The sequence below is a fragment of the Mus caroli genome, unplaced genomic scaffold (genome assembly GCF_978045245.1).
Source record: "Mus caroli unplaced genomic scaffold, Mus_caroli_1 scaffold_11, whole genome shotgun sequence".
Taxonomy (NCBI): Eukaryota; Metazoa; Chordata; class Mammalia; order Rodentia; family Muridae; genus Mus; species Mus caroli.
The window spans coordinates 6,722,315-6,742,043 of NW_028227266.1; the positions used below are offsets into that span (position 1 = coordinate 6,722,315).

General features: G+C 37.1%; 1 protein-coding gene across 5 annotated transcripts in view; it reads right to left on the reverse strand.

Moving 5' to 3' along the window:
- Nucleotides 1–19,729, reverse strand: part of Cntn5 (contactin 5) — a 1,232,986-nt gene that overhangs the window by 325,519 nt on the left and 887,738 nt on the right. For all 5 annotated transcript variants that reach the window (XM_021171282.3, XM_029481828.2, XM_029481826.2 and 2 more), the window contains one exon: nucleotides 1,297–1,478. In XM_021171282.3, coding sequence (XP_021026941.1) covers nucleotides 1,297–1,478 — 182 coding nt within the window. The remainder of the gene's footprint in view (nucleotides 1–1,296; nucleotides 1,479–19,729) is intronic.

Below are 19,729 nucleotides of genomic sequence, written 5' to 3' on the forward strand. Positions count from 1 at the left end.
GGAGGGAAGGAAGAAGAGAAGGAAGGAAGGAGAGAAGGAAGGAAGGAAGGAAGGAAGGAAGGAAGGAAGGAAGGAAGGAAGGAAGGAAGGAAGGAAGGGTGGGTTCATGGTACAATCTGCAGAAGAGATAAAGTCCAGAAGGAGTTACTGCGGTTGTAGAATTTTGATTTTCATTTATAGCATTTCAGAAGACTCTTTGCAATCCCCTCACAGGGCCTTAGGTTTGCTGCAGAGACAGTCTTGAGATGTAATGAGAGTTAGATGTTATGGATTAATCAGCCATGTGCATATTCCAAGCCTGTTCACTCTCCTCACAGCCCTTCCTTCTGTGTGCTCCTTCTCTGGTGTCTTTAACTGGGACATGAACTCCTTGCCACTCCCCTCTCCACATAGGAAAATGTGAAAAGCAGATGTGTGTGACACTTGGGACCCAATGTGAGATTGCAAGAATGTCTGAACCCCTTCACCCTACTTCTTATACATTACCTGGTTGGCTGACCAGCATTTTTGGAAAACAAACACCCACAAGTTGCAGGAGCTATTTGTTATACAGATGGATTAGCTCAAGCCAGAGCTCAGCAAACTTCTGTGAACTGCTTGATAGCAAATATTTTAGTCTTTGCAACTCAGCGGGTCCCTGTCTCCATTTAATTCTTCCAGAGCCAAGCAAAAGCTGAAACAGAGCATTTATAAACAAATGGATATTTACCTAAATCAGCAGCTAGGCAGAATTTGGTGCATGGGCATAAAATTTTGACCCCTGAGTTGAGGCAAGAGCTAACATAAGTTAATATCACTTATAAATAAAAATTGAATCTATCAACTGTTAGTTTGATGCAAACATTTCATTTTTACGGTTATATACTCCTAGTCAACTACAAAGAGGCTGAAAACTCCTTGTTTATTTTTCTTTAAAATATTTTTGTGTAGGCTCCTTTTAATTTCCTGTACCAACTGGGCATGGTGGTTCACACCTTTAATCCCAGCACTTGGGAGGCAGAGGCAGGGAGATTTCTGAGTTCAAGTCCAGCCTGGTCTACAGAGTGATTTCCAGGACAGCCAGGGCTACAGAGAAATCCTGTCTTGAAAAACCAAAAAATAAATAAATAAATAAATAAATAAATAAATAAATAAAATAAAAAATAAAAAAAATAGAAAAAAATTTCCTATACCAAAGAAATACGTTTTCAAGTTATTATTTGGAGTTTCAGTGCCAGATGAATAATACTTGGTTCAACTTGCATTTTTTTGTTTTACCCTTGGGAGAAGAGCTTTGTGCTCTTCTGAGACACTTACTGAATATTTGTAGCTGTCCACGAAAGGAGTTTTTTCCACGGGAGTTTTCAGCTGTGCATTCATAGATTCCGGCATCGTCCAGCTGCAGGTTTGGAATCTCCAGCACTGCCTGGGATTTCCGCAGTCTGGACTTACTAGGAATGTAACCGTTAACCTTCATCCAAGTAATTGTTGGAACCGGGCTAAAATGGGGAACAAAGGCTCTGTTAATATCCCTTCCACTATTAGACACATGGATTCAGTTATCTGGTAATTTAAGCATTTAATAGGCTGAGCACAATAAAATGTAATCACAATTAGGGCTGAGTGCCAGCAGATACAAGTTGCTTTCCACGTGGCTGTTATATGACCAGAGAATCACGTCTTTCTTGATCAAATTGCAAGAAAGCTTTTGGAAGCCCTCTATTATTTTGTAAATGTAAACAATTTATTTGTTAGTAACAAATGTACTTTGATGAAATAGCTAACAGTTTCAGATCAAGAGTCAAACAAAAGGCTTTGGAATTCAATAAGGAAACTTTTCTGCCCTCATCGGTAGCAAATCTGTTTTCGGTAGCAACAGTTTGTACAGCATCATCCACCTGATGCTTGCAACATGTTTCTACCCACAATGAGCCATTTAGAATTTTTTTTAATATCAAGCATTTATATTTTCTATTTAATACCAAAGGTTTTAGTCACTAAATACTAGCCTGCTTTTTTCATTCATAGCTGTATATAACTCCATTATATGAAAATATGGGTCCACTGCTCCTCATAACTTAGGGTTCAGGAAAACACTGCTTTCATTTGATGCTTTTTGTTATATGGAGGTGCTGATGTATTGCAGTGTTGCTGTCATGGTTTGCAGGAGATATTCACAAAAACTGGATTAATGGATCAATGGGAATGCCCATTTTTTTTATTTTAATAAGTACTAGCAAACTGTTTTCCACAATACAGTGGCAGTACCTATACCTATTGGCAATATATGATACCCTTTTCCTGTATCTTTGTCAGGACTGTGTGCGATTAATTTAGTTAAATACAAGACCTACACAGGTTCAACCCAAACAAAAATCCAGCATTAAGAAATAGTAGACTCAAGGGTGCGTTTCTAACAAAGAAGCAATATTAATTCTCACTGACAAAAGACTATCAGTTTTCTCAAATGGGGTGTCCACACTCCAGTGCAGGCCTGATGCCCAGAAGTAGTTGGCCAACACAAAAGGAACTCTGGCTTTTTACATTTTATCTCACTGCAATTTTTGTTTTTTTTTTTTTTCTCTGACTTTTATTTTTTGAGTGAGGGTGAGAGAGAGACAGAGAAAGAGACAATCAGAGAGAGACAGAGAGAGAGTCACATAGAGAGAGAGAGAGAGAAATAGAGACAGAGAAGGACAGAAAGAACAACAATATCAGCCAACCAGACACCCCTGAGCTCCCAGAGACTAAACCACCAACCAAAGAGTACACATGGAGGGACCATGGCTCTAGCTGCATATGTAGCAGAGGATGGCCTTTTTGGGCATCAATGGGAGGAGAGGCTTTTGGTCCTGTGAAGGCTCAGTGCCCCAGTGTAGTGGAATTCAAGCGGGGAGACAGGAGTGGGTGAGTGGGTCGGGGAGCACCCTCATGGAAGCAGGGGGAAGGAGGATTGGATAGGGGGCTTCCGGAGAGTAACCGGGAAAAGTTAAAACATTTGAAATGTAAATAAATAAAATGTCCAATAAAAAAGAAGCACGTACACTCGAAAAAAAGTTTTCTCTTACAGGAATAATACCTTTATTTACTACAGTACGTGTGTGTAGGTGGGAATGGGAGTGGGGATTATCACCAGTAATCCAATCCAGGGACTTGAGCGGGCTAGAAAGCACTTCTACCATGTCACAACTCTAATGTAAGTATTCCTTCATAGGTCTGATGACCAGTGTCATCTGGTTTGTTTCTCTCAGGGTTCACATCCCTGTTTTGTCATATGTCATATGAAAACAATCATTATTACAGTTATGTAGGTTTTCACTTATCTTCAGTTGAGATGTAGTTTGATAATTATGGCCCTATTGTGCTTATTAATGGAAATCCAAAATTCTTTAAATATGATAAAACTAATTCTGATAATAATTGAAGGTCTATTAAAGAAAACACGTTTGTGTGTGTGTGTGTGTGCTTGTTTCTGTGTATTTATGTATTAACTACACGAATACCATGGGAAAAATTTTTTGAAAGGTTGGAAAATACAAACAAATCACAAATGACCATATAACTTATAAAACAGACCTGGATAACAAAAATCAAGGATAAATGAAAACCATAATAGATTTCTATGCACGTGTTCTAAAGTAACTTCCTTAAACAAATATAAGGATAGTGTATACATATTTCAAGCTCTTGGCTCCCTAATCTGGAAGATGGGATAAAGAATGCAGAGAGGCCTCTCAGTCAACTTTGATATCTCCCTAGCCTTAGGAACTGCCTTGTTCCCATGCACTTTCTCAGTTCATAGATCTCTTAGAACATAAAATATTGGGCTGCTGAGATGGCTCAGCAGTACCACTCAGCAAGCCTTGATGACCTGGGCTCAGTCAGTGAGACACACAGTGGAAGTGAAGCTCTGACATCTGCACGTGTATGTCAGGGCACATGTGCTCCCTCTCATACAATATTAAATAAAAATATATACAGGATAGTATTTTCTGTCATTATTTTTCACCTATGTATTCTAAATATATTTCCCATCTTTCTTCAAATATAAGCTTTAGGAAACATCTTATTTTCATACCTGTAAATTTTCTATTATTTTTAATTTTTTACTATCTTTATAACCATTGTTTGTGTAATAGCATCTCTGCCAGTATAGTAGAGTGAACCTTTGGAAGAAATATGTAAAATAACTGCAGAAAAAAATTCATATTTTCCCATTATCCATGGACTGGTTTTAATTAACACTAGAGGACAAAGGATTTTGAACTTTTCTTATATATTTCTTTATTTTTGGCCAGTTACTTCATCCATACTCAAAAAGTTTCAGAGACAGTATTTTCCCATTAATCATCTTCTGTAATTTTAAAATCTGAAATTTTATATTTTCTTTAGAGTAAAAGTTCAAGTTACTTAAGAAACATTTAGTATTTCTGTTTTCCCCTGAAATTTCATATCTATTTAATATTTCTTCCTTAGTTTGTAAGTTGCAGCACAGTAAGTGAGATTATACACACGGTAAGTTATATACTTTGTTATATACACAAAGCAAACAGGCTTAACCTAGTGGAAGCAGAATTAGAGTTGTCAATGGCCTCTTTCTTAAATACTGAATGCCTTAATTCTTAGTAGCGTATCCATTGACTTTATGACTACTGACTGGGCCATTTCAAGCTATTTTATTAAAAGGCAAAATAATTCAATTTCTTTGAGTTTGATTATTTAATCTACTGGGGAAGAGGATTTTTTTTTTTAAAGTGGAGAATGCATGACAAAATAGACTCTGACATTATGGGGGATCAGGAAGTGATCCAGAATGTGGTACACAGGAGGAACACCTGGCAGGGAGAGGGAAAAGGGCGCTGATGCTAAGAAAGAAAAGAGTTGTATCTGACAGTCAGCAGGGCTTCTGGGCTGGGAGGCTTAGAGCCACATGTGTGGTGCAGAGGGTGAGTACCTTATCCAGGTGCTGACTCCTGCAGTAAAGCTTTACAAGGTCCTTGTTATTCGTCCAGACAGTATTCAAAATGAATAATGAAAGGAGTGTTGAAAAATCCTCAAGGTATTTATGGGTGTCTGACAAAGAAAAAATACTTACCTGCATGAGTCAAATATAGAAAGAAAATATAAAGTTAACTTGAACAAGAAGACCAACCTGGGGTAGAAGAAGAGGTATTTTCTCCACAGAAGATAGGCGAGGGAGACTGGATCTGGACAGTGAGAGACAATTTCCCCTGCAGGGGATGTGGGGGACCAGTTCTGGATAGCCATGTACATGAGCAATCATCCATGTTCATATTAAGGTGTTGAAACTTCATATACATTAGTAGGCAGAGTCCCCAACAATTGGAATGGGGGCTGTTTCTGACTCTGTTACTTGCCATTGGATCCCTTTCCCCTAACTGCACTGCCTGGTTGAGCCTCAGTGGAAGATATCCCATGGCAAGGTGGTACCAAATTGGGGCTTCACCTTCTCTGATGAGAAGGGGAGGGAGTAATTGGGGGAGGGACTTATAAGGGTGGGACAGGGAGGAGAGGAGGAAGGGGCTGCAACTTAGATGTAAAATGAATAATAAATTAATAAAAAATGGATCTCAGGGCACTGTAATATTTTCATCGATTTCATGACACTACCTTATCATATTCATCTGAAAATGCAGTTGTTATATAGAAACAGCATTGGTTTAAGCTATGTTGGAAGAAAGAATAGAAATATCGATTTTTTGACAGAAATTCAAAGAGCTGTTATTTCTATCTTATTGAAGATGTGTTTAAATTATGTTTGTTGAGCCACACATTGAATTCACATGTGCAGTAAGCACAGGAAACTATTAAAGAAGAGAAAGAATCTTTAAATTTGTATTATACTGGTACAGATTTGTCTCAGAAATATCTATCAAGAACTGAAGATTATATGAAGCCACGTTGAAATTCTGATAGGACATTGTGTGAGCTCCATCAAAGTAAAAGGATGAAAAGTGTTTCCAAATGCAGTTTTGAAATGCAAGGTGCATGCTGGATGAACTTTAGCCATCACTGAAGTCATTAAAGACATTTCCTAAAGATCATTTTATACATATGATGAAGTAACGTGTAGAATCTGTCAAGGCAGAAGGAAGACTTAGCTGTAAAGATTTAATGATTTCAAAGGAAACTACTCCCTAGCCGCAAATCGCTGTTCACAGACAAATTGTAGGTCTGTCTAATGGAGCTTCCTATTTTCCTTGCATAAGTCACAAGTGAGACATGAATTTTACATCGGATGTGGAAATACATACAGTTATGGTTCCTTTGTGATTTGCACAAAGAGAAGGGAACACTGTATACCTTTGATGGAAACTGAAAGGACCAAGTTTTATAACTTTTCTCTAAGAAAGCACATAAAAAACCATCATAAAAAATAGCTATTGAGTCAAAAGATTTTTTTTCTTTTTTATTATCCTGTAGTTCAAAAAAAAAAAAAACCCCAAACAACAAAATACAGTTGTTAATGTGGGTGATCAATGCACATTTACATTTTAAGCAAAAGTTTTGATGGCAAAAGTTTCCTTTGTAAAATCTTACAGAATTTTAGGGGAAGTGATCTTGAAGCCACATCCTTGTTAAAGGCAAAGTGCAGAGGGTGTCTCCCTGGAGACACAGATTCAGTGACACAGCCTCAAAACAAGCGAGTTCTAATTGGTCTTTAAGGAAAAGAAATTAACTGCTTCCATCCTGAGGATATCATACATCTCTCAACTTAAAGATTCTTGATGCAGAATATATGATTGCATATTAGCGTTCATCCTTCTCCTGGGATTAGTTATGTTAAGGACTTAAGCATCAGCTCAGAATACATACTATATGTTAGTTATCTTAGGCAAATGATTTTGTTTAGGAACAAACTCTTAATTGTCCTATTCGACTATGGCCTGCTCTAGCCTTTATGCTTTCATTATTATTAGAAAATTTTAATACTTTCTTTTAATTTGAAAAAAGTCACATGGAGAGAAAGTCATCTGTGACACACACAGCTAAGCCAATTGCATTTATTTTACACTTGTGGTCTTCTTCAAGTGCATCCTACACTGCAAATCCAAGGACACCATTAAGATCTGGGAAGATAAGCAGAAGGCAGCAGAATCACATACTGTCTGATATCTGGAGGAGAGTTCTGGAGCAATACTGCAATTACTCATCCATTTTCACCTAGCCATCATAGACAATGTACCTATCATGAGGCAGGTTTTGTAACAGACAGAGGTTACAGTAGTTAGCCTGACTACTTGGAATTCACACAATCAATCACAGAATGACAAGAATAAGAAGGGTGCTTGAAGCCAAGTATGGAAACAGCAAAGGGCCAGCATACATAGAAAGGGTCCAGACATGATTCTATTAAGGCTTGAATCATGAGTAGACAGAGAAACAGATAAAAGCATTTTCGATAGAATCAAGAGGAAGGGTGGCTTCCTGGAGTACTGTGAGAAAACAGAGTTTGAGGATTGAAAAATAATAGGTATGACTGCTTCTGGCTTAGCAGTAGATGCTGATGGAGTTAAAGAAGAATACAGAGTTGATCAGGAGGTGCTGTGGAAATGATGTTTATGCAGTAGGCTTTTCCTAACAGCCACTACAATTTTTTGATGTGCTCTAAGCATGAGAGAAAGGCTTATGTGAGAGTTGAGGATAGCACTAAGCAAATACTTGTCTTATATAGAGAGATAGGCTATGAGGAACACTTCAAGTGTGTTAGTTCTATGGTCTTGCAGAGATACACAGTGCTACCATTGCAAAGTGCAAGCAGCCATGAACAGTAAATGTATCAACAGATGAACCTTGCTGAACTCAAAGCAATCTCAGAGCCAGGAACCCAGTGGCCAGGACATAGTCCACAGTCTGCAACCAGGTAAGGAGAATATTCTGAAAATAAGAATGGAGTCAGGCAAAGAACTAGGAGACTTGTTAATAAATCTCTATGCATGATTGCTGGAGTTTTAGTATCAGTGAAGAAGTACGATTAAGCAGTGAACACAACACAAACTTCAGAGGTAGAATTCAGGGGCTTGATGCTGCTTAGAACAGGAGAGTGAGAAGGACAGATAGATGAATGGGTAGATAGATAGATAAAGAATAGATGGAGAGATACAGATAGACAGCCAGACAGCCAGATAGATAGATAGATAGATAGATAGATAGATAGATAGATAGATAGATAGATAGATAGAATAGAAGGAATGTTATTTTTTGAGTTTCTTACTTCTCTAACTAGATGATAATATCTGGATTCTTATTATGTGTTAGTCTTTAAGTACTTCTGTACAGCTTTCTTCTTTCTTCACTGCACTCGAGAGCTTAATTAGAGACACATAGACATAAAAAAAAGTAGAACTGTAGTAAGGGACTCAAAGAGTCAAAGAGAGGGGCATGTACTCTAAGCCATCAAGGACAGAGGGCGAAGCCAGGGAGAAGATATACACCATTACAATGCTGGCCAGACACAAAGTGGTGAGATGGTAAACAGATAGGATGAGTCAGAATGAGGTTCTAAAAACTTTGCTCTTGAAGATTTGATGTAACCACACATATGTGTGCAGCTCAGAGCTACCCAAAGAGTTTATACAACATTTGACTCTATTTCACTCTCCTCTCTATATCCTGTCTAATACAACTTTCCAAGTGCTTCCAGAAAAGCTTACTTGATTCCCAGTATGCCTCATAGATCAGATGTTTATAGACTGAGAAGAAATGAAGTCGGCTAGTCTAGGCTCATTACAATTTATTATTGTAGAGAAATATATAGATCATTAGCAGGAAGTAGTAGGTAGCTAGTAAGTGACAGCAGAAGAACCTGCCTGACAAACCCCCACAAACTTCTAACCATTCTCTTTTCATATTATTTCCTGCTTACCTTTCAATCTGTTTCATATGTGCAGGGCATCATTTTAAAAAATACACACACCTTAAAAATGTTATAGTTAGGTAAGATTTGAAGAATGTTTTCTGTCATCAAAATAGTAGAAGTTAAGATGTTAACCTCTTAAAAGGATCATATTGGAAACTTTAATAATAAAATAATATTTTATATTGCTTATACCTACTTTTATTTTCAAGAACTATAAAACACTAACGTGAAAATCATTTCTCCCTTAGAAATAATGCTTGCCAAGATTTTCTTCCCAAATATGGGTCCCTATCAGACATGAGAGTCCATATTTGAAAGCACTCCCAGGAATGTTTGCTGTTCTCTGAGTAGTACACTGCTTGCTACCAAGAATCTTGACACAACTTAATAGACAGTCTTTGCTAATTAAGCTTGCCAAAGTATTCTAAATAATATTTTCCCTCTAGAAAACCCAAAGGTATACCTGTTAATTTTATTAATTTTTCTTTTTAGTCTTTGTCAGGACATAGATTTGAGATTGTTTAAATTTCAAATAGCATTTATTGAAGTAAAATATACTTATTAAAACAATGTTCTTTAATACTTTAATATAACAAGTATATATAATATAAAATGGGATTCTAAACATGTAACTAGGTAAGCTACTTCACTCTTTCTAATATTATCATGTTAACACATTCAGAATGACTACTGTCTCAGAACCTTCTTAAGGCAAACATTCTAAAATAAATTACCTTTTACTTGCTCCCAGCCCCAGTCCTTAAACTCTGAATAAATTTAGTCAGAGTAAGGAGTTAGTTATAATGGATGGTTTGTTATACAGAACAGCAGGAATCTACAGTTCCCTCTATGAACTCTTCCGAAAACCTCAATGAAGAGAACAAACTCTTCTGATCATCACCAATAAGAGAAATATTGACACCTGGGCTCAGGCCCACAAGAGAGCCACACAACTCAGTGGGCATAGACCCTGGAGCTAAAAGTACAGGCATGGATGATCGAATGCCTTAGAAGTAGGGATGTTTAGCCACATCTGTGACTTCATGAAGAAGTCTTGGTACTTAGTTAATTTCTGTCCTGGGAAATCACTCATGAAAAGATTGTGTTTTGGAAGTGTGGTCTTCCAGGCTTTTGATTTGCTTTTGATTGTTAGGCAATAATGCCGTATAACCATGATTGATTGGCTACTTATTTTGTGTCAGGACTTTATACAGCACATCATTTGTCTTTCACAAAAGCTCAAACATTGGCCTTATTTCCCCTATTTTATAAGAAAGCAAACAATGATTTGATGAAACTTCCTAAATAAAATTAAAAGATAACTTCAAAGTCATTATCATATTTGCTCAATATACATCATCATGTAAATAACATATTTAGCTCAGGAGTACATATAGACAGCAAAACATGGAAAGAAAGGCAATTTCACGTGACATAGAATACAGCTTTTGTGCACAAATAATTATAGAGTTTTGTAGTAAACATTAATCCTTCAGGTTGGTGAGGTCATGCTAACAATAGCCTTCTATGTGAATGGGAAAGCAATGGCTCTCACATACACTTCCTCAGGAGGCTTTTTTTCTGCCATAGCTATAAGTTTGCTTTTATTTAAACATTGCAAAAAAAAAGTACACCAGCTAAAGCATCTTGATTGATGCTGTCCATTTCTCAATCCCCACTCATGAGTGCAAAGCCTAATACAATGAAGTTTGATGTGCATCATGGAGCCATATGTAAGGGCTGACACTTGCCCAGTTGGTTTGGATGGAGCTCTTAGAGTCATTCAAATATAGAAGAATTCATTATACTCTTATTTATAAAATATAGGAAAAACTAGATATGGAACAATTACTGAATAGGTAACATTGATCATTGTTTTGGTCTAGAGTAGCATTACTAGCAGGACTGATTCCCATCTTTTACATATTTGAAATTAACATACATTAAAACATCCCAACATTATAGTTAGTGAAGAATCATTGCATGTATGTGTTTGGATGAATCCTTGGCTTTCTCAGTTCTAGACTGAATCCCCTCGTATTTTGTTTACAAATGCTATTGAGTAACAGGGACATGGTGGTTCTAAAGCTAAAGTGTCTAAGTGTCTGGTCTGTCTTGTAATTGGAACTATGGTGCTTCTCGGACACTTGCTTCAATAGAAGTCAATGTCCTAATCAGAGTTTGGGTTGTAGTAGTCATTAAGGTAAAAAAGGAAAGAGATATTTATTCATTTCATTAGAATTTGTGTTTCTGCAAAATACCCAATATTGTTTTTTTGTTTTTGTTTTTTTTTTTAGAGTTTTAAGTTTTTGTGGTCCCTTTGAATTCTCTAATTAGATGCAATAGTAATAATATAAATATTGTAAATACTAACAGAGTAAAATGTTACCCTTAATTTAATATGTAAAAAAAAACATATTTAAATTGTAGAAAATAGCCCTGAACTCACAGGGAAGAAAATAAAAGTGGTTTGACCTAAAAGAATGTTTGGAAAAATATAAAACTGAAAATTATCCCAATATTTCATATCTATCAAAATGTTTTTATAGGTTCAGCGTTTCTTTGGATGACTAGGGCACATGGCAATATATATTATAAGCAGAAAGCTGGAGAATTTTCTACCATCAATTTTTCGATTGAAACCATGAAAACCCAAGAGGCAGGTGACAGAATGAGAGTTATGGAGTCTGGGAACTTGTGGCTTAGGAAATGAGCTGTTTGCAGGGACATTCTAGAAAGAAGTGGAGCATTGCCAGGAGGCCAATGGTTCAGAGACTGAGCAGTGTTATACAATTATGCTCCTAAACACAGGGAGATATCTCACATAACAGATATTTTTTTTTTTTTTTTTTTTTTTTTTTTTGGTTTTTCGAGACAGGGTTTCTCTGTGTAGCCCTGGCTGTCCTGGCACTCACTTTGTAGACCAGGCTGGCCTCGAACTCAGAAATCCGCCTGCCTCTGCCTCCCAAGTGCTGGGATTAAAGGCGTGCGCCACCACGCCCGGCTCACATAACAGATATTAACATGCTACAAATAAGTGAGCCATAGATGGGGCTCTGTTGAGAACATCTAGGTGTAGCATTGTGATGACAGTGGTACAAGCAACACTTCACAGCCTTGGAAAATGAGAGCCAAAGAGGGAACCCCACCAGATGCTGAACAGCTGCTGAATGATCAAGCTGCTATTTGAAACTAGGCTTTCAACTACCAGCCCTGTGGTGTCCCTTCATTTGTCACTGACACAGAGTGACAGGCCCCTATGGCTTAACTGATTGAAATTCTGTTTTTAAAAGCAGGGAATTTATGGGAATAACTCCTTTGAATGTTCTATTTAGAACTGTTTCTGAGAAGAGATCTGGTGAAAGCACTGCCTTGTTTTCCTTTGCCACAGTTAGTGTATAGGTCTTTAAAGACAGGAGACAAATTCATGTCTCATGTAGACTTCACCACATCTTATCTTCCTTTGCATAAAGGAAGCATAAAGGTTGCATAAAGATGGTCAATTTAAATTTGACCCACTTTTACTTTGTGCATTTTCACTTTATTTCTTAATAAATAACTGAAAATTACATAGGAAGACATGTTAAGAGAAAAGTTAAAATACACTAAAAGTGTGTCCCTATACTGGGGATCAGAAGGCAAAGAAAGGGTTGTGAACCATGTTAGGAAAATATTCTGACCTGCTCTGTTGTACCAGCTTGCCAAGGCCCAACATAAGCAGAAAGAGCTGGGCAAACTTAACTGTCTTCTTGTGTCAGGGACAGCTGTGGTGTCCTTTGGATAGAGAGGAGGCTGGCATTCACAGTATCATGAGAGGAACCATGATGAGATACCAGAGATCTAAAGCATACTTCTTTTTTGATTTACAGGAGTGCTTACTAGTGGAGACATGAAGAAACAGGAAGCAGGAGGCTTAGTAAAGACAGTCATGAAATATGCTGAAAGACCAGAGTATTCACAGTGGTACCAGGGATCGCTCATTAAGAAAAATAAGCTAGATTCAGGCAAAAGGACAATATATTTGTACATGTGGAAGATAGGTTTATATTATAAATATGTGTTTATATACAGAGACAGGGAACAAGAGTCTGTATGCAATGTATGTACAATGAAAGCAGAGGGGGCTTTTCTTGTGGGACTAAACGGGAGCCAAGTGGAAGAGGACAGCTGTGAGAGACAGATAATAGAAGAATGCTACATGTATAGTCGATGTGCAGTGAAACCGAGTTCTTTGTATGCTAACCAAGCAGTAACAGGAACACTTGAAGAGGTGCAGAAGTCAGCTAGACAGGCACAAGGCACAGCTCCTTCCCTGAGAGCTGGGCTGGAGTATCTAATTAACCAGAGCCCACCCACCGTGGTGCTGACAAAGCTTTCCTCTCAGCAACAAAGAGAAGAGAAGCACAAGGCACACATTGTTCAGGTTATGTAAAATGCATAATATCAAGACTAGAAAATGTCAGATGTCACCATGTCACTTACTGTTTCTACAGAACAATGGCAAAAATTAATTAATTAAATAAATAGATAGATAGACAGATAGATAAATAAATGGACTCAACTTCTAATAGTAAAATTCTAATGCCTGAAATAAGAAAGGGATTGTATCCAAATTTTTAACTCTGATTTAGGGAAAAATTAATTTTAAAAATGACACATATTGTCTTAGTTAAGGTTACTGCCCCTGTGATGAAATACTATGACCAAAGCAACTTGTGGAGGAAAGCCAGACAGAGGTCACAGAATAAAATTTAAACTCCAGACATGGAAGCAATGATCTTGAATAGCCAAATTTTTAGGACAATATATTAGTTGATTTTATAATTTCTATAATTTTTCAATATAGACAAACCAAAAAATTTTGGGGGGGATTTTTGAGATAGGTTTTTTTTTTCCTGTGTATCAGCCCTGACTGTCCTGGAACTCACTTTGTAGACCAGGCTGGCCCCAAACTCCCATAGATCCACCTGCCTCTGCCTCTTGAGTGCTGGGATTAAATGTGTGCATCGCCATGCCCAGCTGACAAATCAATCTTAAAGCACATAAACACATTGGATGAGCAGTGTTAAATGATGTCTGCTTTAAAGCTCCAGTAATCCAGAGTCTCGTATTGCTATTTAGATGAACCCGCAGGGTAAAATATTCAGAGCTGATCAGATTGATCAGTGAACAAGACCTTTGGCTGCCAAATCTGATATCCTATGTTCATTCCATGGCTTCCTGATTGTGGAGAGTGAGAACTGACTCCCTCAAGCTGCCCTCTGCCCTCTACTTCTCCACACACACAAGTGCACATATAAATAAATATGTAATAAAATGAACAATATTCAGAAAGAACAATCACATACAAATACCCAATTGAGTTTTGACAAGCTGTAAAAGCAGCACAACAGAGACAATAAATGTTCCAATAGTAAAAATAATTTTATATCCTTGTATCACACAAAAAAATAACTCAATATGTGTTATAGAAATAAACACAAATATAGCTACAAAGTGTCTATAAGAAAAACTCTTAATGTTGCTTAAGCAAATATTGCTTAGACATGGCACAAAAAGCTTCACATATAAAAGAAGAAAATTGAAAAGTTATCTTCTTTTAGGTTCTTTTAATACAAATACAAAACAAAACCTAAACTAGGTGTCTTTTTTTCCTTTCCTTTCCTTTCCTTTCCTTTCCTTTCCTTTCCTTTCCTTTCCTTTCCTTTCCTTTCCTTTCCTTTCCTTTCCTTTCCTTTCCTTTCCTTTCCTTTCCTTTCCTTTCCTTTCCTTTCCTTTCCTTTCCTTTCCTTTCCTTTCCTTTCCTTTTCCTTCATTTTTTTTAACAACCTTTTCCTTTTGGGTGTTACTATTTGTTTATTCTGTTTTCTGTTATTTGTGACATACAGTTAATAAATGGCACAGACACAAAGTAACAACAAGAGAGAACAGAAGAGTTCTTCCCAATTGGCTTACTGTACATTTTAATCTCCTTTCAGGGAAGATTGTACATAGAATCACCTGGAATTTCATAGACACTGTGGTTACTGGGAACTGAGATGACTGATGTTCCAATCAATTTTGTTCACTGGGTAAGAGGAAATGCCCAGTCAAAAATACTTTATTTTAAAGCATGCCTGATGCCACAAGAAAGATATTCCATTAGTCTAGATTTTAGAAATTAAGATAGCAACATTTGTCATTTAGCTTCAGATTGACTTGGTCAATACACCAGGGTTTAGTAAATGACATTTTAGCCTTAATTATTCCAATTCATCCTTTCCAAGAAGCTTGTGACTATAAAACACCACTGTTTTAAGATGACCAAGAAAGAAAACACTGCTGGTCAGAGGAAGACATTCCAGTACTGTGATCAACACCCATAGTTATGCATGGAATCTGTCAAACTTGTATGTTCTCTTGAGAGAACGTGGTTGAGTAGAATGCAAGCACATGACTGGAGGTGAGAATATGCTCCCTTTCTATGTAGCACACACTGAAATGTCCTCATCACAAGTGTGGAGGGGGCTGCATTTCTCTGCAGGGATATATAAAACAACTGACCTGATTTCATAATGTTCTTTGCTCTGAGAAAACAACCATAAATAAGACATTCTAAGTGTTTTAATGTAGATTGATTCAATTCCCATAAGAAACTAAAAGTATAAGCAAACGTTTGCAAGTTGCTCAAAGCACATATTATTTGCTCGGGTTATATGAAACAGGAGCAGAGCCATATGCCCACCAGTGGCGATTTCCAAATCTGTTAGTATTAATTACATAGTTACTTTTGTCTCAAATAATCTATGCTATGAATATTTAGCCAGAAATTTATTTGTAGGTATATAGCTGTTACCAAAGACTGTGACTGGTAACAGAAGGTATATGGATGAACAACATTGAATATATGGACTCTGCTCCTGCCATCACATGTGGCTATGATATAACACCCTGATCAAAAGAATTTAGTGTGGGGAGCATATATCTGGCTCACAATTCAGGTCATAATTCGTCACTGAAGGAAGTCAGGGCAGGAACTAAAGGCAGGAAGCTGGAGATGGAAATCTTGGGAGAACACTGCCCTCTGGCTAACTGCCCTGCTCATCTGCAAGCTCAAGCTTAGCCTGCTGCCTTGTACAGTTCACAAGCACCTGCCCTGGAAATGGACCATCTGCAGTGAGCTGGACTTTGCTACATCAATTCAGAGAGAATTCCTCACTTATACATGCACAGATCAACCTAATAAAGAGAGCTATTCAGCTGAGACTCTCAGATATCCCGAGTGTGTCGGGGGAGAGCTGAGCATAGCTACTATGTAGTTATCTAGAAATATTCATCCTGTGGGCTTATTTACTTATTGTCACACATATATGCTCACAAACATATCCACACAGATATGTTTCTCTCTCACACACAAAAAAAATATCAAATGTAACTACAGCAAAGAAGCAAGACCTGATTTTGAAAAATCAAACACAGGGCAAAGGATAATCAATATTAAAAACAAAAATTGTTAAAAATGAAACAGAAAAGGCAAGCTCTACTTCCCTGCTTCTGATAATAGAAAATATCTAGTGAAGGGTCACAAAATGCATGGCAACAATAAGTGAACCATAACATACTTCAGAACCACAGGAGCTTTACATTATATGTAGGGACACTTATTTAATTATATATTTTGATGGTGAAACGTTAAGTCTTGTGGAAATATGAGCAGTAGTATCTAATGACATAATAATACTTGATTTGTAGTACTACAAAGGCATAGACATATGTTAAATACTGTCTTAGAATTCATCCTCCCTTTCCCCAGTCTTAGAGGCATTTGTTTGCATGTTGCATGAAACCATGAGAGAGATATTCCAAAGACAAAGATGTAGGGTTGTCTCTAGCAACTTGGCTGTTGAAAACACTGAAAGCTGCAGATGAACTGTATAAATGATCTTCTGTGTACTGGGTCATAGGATTAGAGGCACAGAGAAACACTAAAGTTACACAGACGTGACATAGGTTCTAAAGGTCTGGAAAAATCTTGAAATGGAAAGGAAAAATTATTTCCACCCAATATAGAATAGGTATATTGTCTTCCTAAAAAGAATTTATAAGGACAGAACTAATGTGGCAAAGGAGCCTGTCTAAAATTACTCCAGAAATCTCCTACGTAAATAGCCAACTAATGAAACAAATGATACCATGTTGCTAAACATTGTTTAGGTTATGAGTTAGTAGGACACTCAGTGTTTGTGCTGTATATCCTCTTTGTCAATAATTTTCATGATTAGTAAAATTAGCACAGGAAGTACAGTGTACCAATGACAATTTAATCATAAATTATTTTTAACACTAATAAAATATGACTTTAATCAACCACCCTGCAATGACTAGACAGTTAAATTCCATAATGAAATTTGTTAGTTTTTCTTTTTCTCCAGTGTTAGGAAACTATCAGACAAATATTGTTCCTAAAATTTGGGCTTAAAGGACCATACACAACTGCACAAGACTGTTCTGTGAGACTCAGGTTCTGAGAAACACCTGGCTTGATTTTTACAGCTTTAATTACCTACCTATGTTAGATGCAACTCAGAAATTGGCTAGCACAAAAGGAATAGGGGTAGATTTACGAAATGCTTTTGGTGATAAGACATAGAAGATGAGAAGAAAAACCAAACAATTGAGAATTTACAAGGGGGTGGAGGGCAAGTCAGTCATGTTGAGAACTGTATCAGCAGATCTGGGCTGAGTGTAGGAATCTGTGATTGGGATGGAGATCTGAAATCCCAACATAAAGCCACGAGCTATCTCTCAAGGGATAACACCAAATAGACCAAGTGAAGAAATGACTCTTGATTCAACAGTCAAAGGAAAAGCCCCATATAAGCATCAGGCTCAGTGATATGGGAATGATGAAACCAGGGATGAGACACAAGGAGTAGTAGTCACCAATAAAGTGGATAAACTACAAGATCAGTAGAAAACAATGGAAACTCTCCAAAGAAAATGCAATGTCAGTAAAGTATTTTAAAAAATACACTTGCATTTTATTTGCAACCGAGGTGAAAAAGGAAACTTAATTCATCAGTACTGCACCTGAACAGGGTTTCTGAGATGTAAATAAACTGGCAGAAGTAAATTTGAAGGTTTAGCAAAGATCAGTGCTGCTGGCTTATTGTAGTAGACCAGTTATTAGGGTTGAAGAGAAGCATTGCTCAGGACAGAAAAGGTAAGTTGATTCTTATCACTACATATTCAGATTCTCAGTTGTTGAAATCTTAAAAATTATAGAATTGAAATCACCCTAGTGATTTACTTCTAATGGTCACAATTAGAAGAAATAATCATGGCAGAATACATTTTTATTTCTAGTAGGACGTTAGAGTGATTTGGAGTCGGTTTCCCTATGAAACTGGAAGTCAAATAATGTAAGATCTCAGCATGGGAAAGCTGAAACATGAATACTGGTTTGAGAATAGGGAGACCTGATTTTATGACTCTAGTTTTCTGACTTTGCACAATGAATATGTGTGATTCACTAGTATTATATGTTGAAATTGCCAACTTCATGTCATGCCATTCTAAGAATTTGATATACAACATTTTAAAATTTCAAATTGACAGTCTTTAGTGACTACCTCTTGTGGCTGTCATAGCTTGACTAATACCAATACGGCAATGGCAGTCACTCTGACAAGTAAGCTGAGTTCACAGCACAAAAAATCAAAACACTTGTTTGAATCTGTGGACTATGATAGATTGAAAAATTAAATGTTGTCAAAACATATCACCAAGAATAGTATCTCAACTAAAGAGATCTTAGAAAGCTCAGCACTAGATAAATCAAATCTATATGAATGTTAACCCATCATTATAAAAAATAGATACCTACTAGAGTGTAGCAATTATTTGTAGTGGAAACCACATAAAGCTCACAGAAACTTTGTAGTGTAACAACTGAAAATAGGGAAACTGGTTCACAGGAAACATTTCTGCCTTGTAATGAGACCATGCGGATGTGACAAATTTCTAAGTCTAGGAAGAACTTCAGTTAAAAGAACTCTGATATTGTTGTGTTGGAAACATCATTTATTGATCCAGTAGTGGTGAATTTAGTTATCCAAGTTATATACCTAGGAATGATTCTGCAATTTAGAATAAGCTAAAATATAGATGAGCTCTTTATGAGTATAATATTTTATAGCCCTTTAAGAATGTCAGTATTTAAACATTTCTGAGCCCCTAATCCACAATCAAGAAAGAAGTCATTGGATGGAAACTGCAGGGAGGTTGAGCACAAATCCATAGTAGAAGCTATCTAAGTAAAAGTCACAATACCTTAGGGATTATCGTATGACAGCCACTCCAATGTCCTGGTTATCCTAATGAGATTTTTATTTGTGTCCAAAAAGTCCTTCACTAGGAGAAAATGAGAATAACCCTCACTGCTTGCAGGAGCCTAGAGCAAATTGAAAAGTGACCAGGATTAGAACTGGGAGAGCAGGTTTGCCTTGGTGGAGTTCTGCCTGCTTGGTATTCATGTGTTCTTGGGTTCTCTGTTAGGAGAGTTGGTTCTGGGACAACCCTGGGAAAAATTTGAATACAGAGGCAGATAACTGTGTGTGTGAGTGATGAGCTGACCCTGTTTCCCCAAAACAGCATAACATACCTAAGTACAAATAAGCAAAGCATTTCCTTCCAAGGAAGACATTCCAAAGAATGCTGGAAGCAGTATGAACATCAAATGATGGAGCTTCACACATAGATGGGCCTTGAATGTCTTGGTCTAGCCATTCTCTACAGTCTCTGTCTTCCATCTACAGACTGATGTGAACTTACATACTCTTCATTTGCTGATGTTTGGTAAAGCACCATCATCCTTGAGTACAACTTTAA